This window comes from Sphaeroforma arctica, assembly GCF_001186125.1.
Source record: "Sphaeroforma arctica JP610 unplaced genomic scaffold supercont1.4285, whole genome shotgun sequence".
NCBI classification, from domain to species: Eukaryota; class Ichthyosporea; order Ichthyophonida; genus Sphaeroforma; species Sphaeroforma arctica.
Genome location: NW_014036273.1, coordinates 1 through 2578, shown reverse-complemented (window position 1 = coordinate 2578; position 2578 = coordinate 1). Strand labels below are relative to the sequence as shown.

At 40.6% G+C, this 2578-nt stretch overlaps 1 protein-coding gene across 1 annotated transcript; it reads right to left on the bottom strand.

Moving 5' to 3' along the window:
* Nucleotides 1-658: 658 nt before the first annotated feature.
* SARC_14200 (hypothetical protein) lies at nucleotides 659-2198 on the bottom strand (the record flags this gene model as incomplete). Its single annotated transcript, XM_014291667.1, has 3 exons — nucleotides 659-1002; nucleotides 1500-1647; nucleotides 1997-2198. 3 exons carry the CDS (start codon nucleotides 2196-2198, stop codon nucleotides 777-779), a joined length of 576 nt encoding a protein of 191 aa, XP_014147142.1. The 3' UTR covers nucleotides 659-776.
* Between the last annotated feature and the right edge of the window lie 380 nt (nucleotides 2199-2578).

Here is a 2578-nt window from a genome sequence, read left to right as displayed (position 1 = left end):
ATATATTTAAATAAATATATGTATGTATATATGTATATATATATATATGTATGTATGTATGTATAATATATATATATATATATGTAGATGTATATAGATGGAATAAATATATATATACATATATATATATATATATATGTGTGTGTGTGTGTATGTATTTAGGCCTACATAAACGTACACGTATGCACGCATACACACGCATGTATTTTTTTCATGCCATTAAAGATTTAACTCGTGAAATTTCGAGCAAATATTCAAAAACGCTCTCGTTCTTCTATTTTTATATTTGTATGCACAATGCAAGATGTACAAATTATATACAACAAAATTCTATCAAATAACTCAAAACATTGGTTGCACACATTTATATTGGGCATGCGCACTATACCATACGGGAATTACGGCGCCGAAAGATATGCACAAATGTATGATGGCCATTGGGCTGAATATGCCCATCGGATCGCAATACCTCAACAGATATTCTGATAGAAGATGTTCAACATGCTCGCGAACGTATAAATATGAACGGTGTTGTCCTGTTATCGCTGGAATGTCTAATATTGTACTGTCTATACTTAACACCTAAGAATTTGTTAGAACCAGATAAAACGAGTTGCACGTTAAAACCCTTAGAGCCAAAGAGTAACTATACAGGAACATATTACAAATGATTAGAAACGAATAAACTGAGTTGTACGTTAAAACCTCTAGTGTCAAAGGGTACTATACAGGAACATATTACAAATGGTTAGATTTTACAGTTGTACAACCTCTCATCAATTAGTTATGTGCTTGGCCGGAATTGTATCCTCGCACTTTATAGAAGCCCTTGCTTCCGTCACAGCCTGTTTCACTGCTTCTGGATCTTCACCTTCAAAACTCAATAGCACTCCCTGTATCCCCTTCTCGGTGAACCTCGGATACGACCCCACAGTCACTCCTGGATTATTGCCCTGTACTAGGCCCAGTGCAGCTGCTAGGTCACTTTCCCGCTCCGTGCTCCTGCAATGATCAACACAAATAGTACCAGATTTATGTACTGAGGAAATGTTCGACTGTATCGGGGCACAGCAAACAGCTTTGAAAAATAGGTGCTCCCAAAAAAAAACTCTCCCTTCTGGTGTTGCAAGCAGAGAAAACAGGGGCCTGAGTAGACCGCGCATAAGACAGAGCTTGGTTGCACACAAACTAGTTTTAAACCTAATATACTACAAGTTTGTACGCGAGCACAGCAGGTATAGTGCGGTAGAAGTACATGGATCAATGTATCCCAGATAGCACCCGGTGCTGCGCAATGACTGAGACGGGATGTCGCGATCCCAACAGACGAGATTTGTCGCGTCTCGGGGCGGGATTTACTGCCCACAATTTTGTTGCCATAGACGACCATCGGAGCATACCCGACATCGAATGCTTGAGTGCGCACGCATTTGAACCAACTTCTACTTAGCTAAAGGACTGTCACTGGTACACTAAAGTGTGTGCACGGCCCGACATACCATAGATTCTCCGTAGTCAGCCTGACATCTTGTTGGAACAGAGCCCCGTGTAGCTCTAACAGACGAGAGAATAAAATGGGCACACCTGGGAGTATGTGCACATTTTTGGTCACCACCAGGGGGACCCATAGATCGCCCGTTTGATGGACTGAGGATAAAGTCCAGCGGTTGTTCGTTCTTAAGTCCAAGAAAATTAATTACACCGAGGTTCGAGAGCCGTAAACAATCGCTTTGTACATTTTATGCATTCCTGATAACAAGCTGAAGTGTATTTATACTCTAAGAGTCTTATCCAATGACAGATACATAAATAGGAGACCAAATATTATGTATGCTATGTACAGCCGCGAACAGCTACAGACATACAGCAGTACAAACTACAAGCATTAGTTCCAGTGGGATACATACATACGAAAACCCACACTGCACGATGAGTCATACCCTTCTAAATCAAACAGCCGAGTATCGAATGCGTGCGCAAGCAGTCCGTCACTCACCCTTGCTTCCCTCCGGAAAGTATGCCATGCGTTTGTGCTCCTCGGAGAATTTACTGTCCTGAGCCCCCTTAGACTTCACATATTTCGTCATCAAATCCAGTGTAGGTTGGTGATATTCTAATTGCACTCCAAACGTTTTCGCGATTGCGTCGTAAGTGATGTCGTCATGTGTGCTGCCAATACCGCCGCTGAGAAGAAGCATAAGTAAACGTTAAGATGGTGTGAGTTCTCGGAATGCGGAGATTCACACTGCCAATTGGTTGCGGCGCCATCTTTTAATCCGAATAAGACTAGTAGGGTCATTTCTCTGACATGCCTCTGTATTTTGTACAAACATTGATGTACTGATACGTATATTGCGAACCAAAATCTATGAGTGTACATACATATAGTGAATAAATGTGTGAACGTATGAATATACATAAAGGCGAGAAATACACGCAGTTAACTATGTACATACTGAAATAGAGGTAAATAGGTAGATATTTGATACAAATTACAGTCACTGAAATATATAAGTATATATAAATGTCAGGGTGTGTGTGTGTGTGCAAATATGACTATATCAACTCGTGCATAATC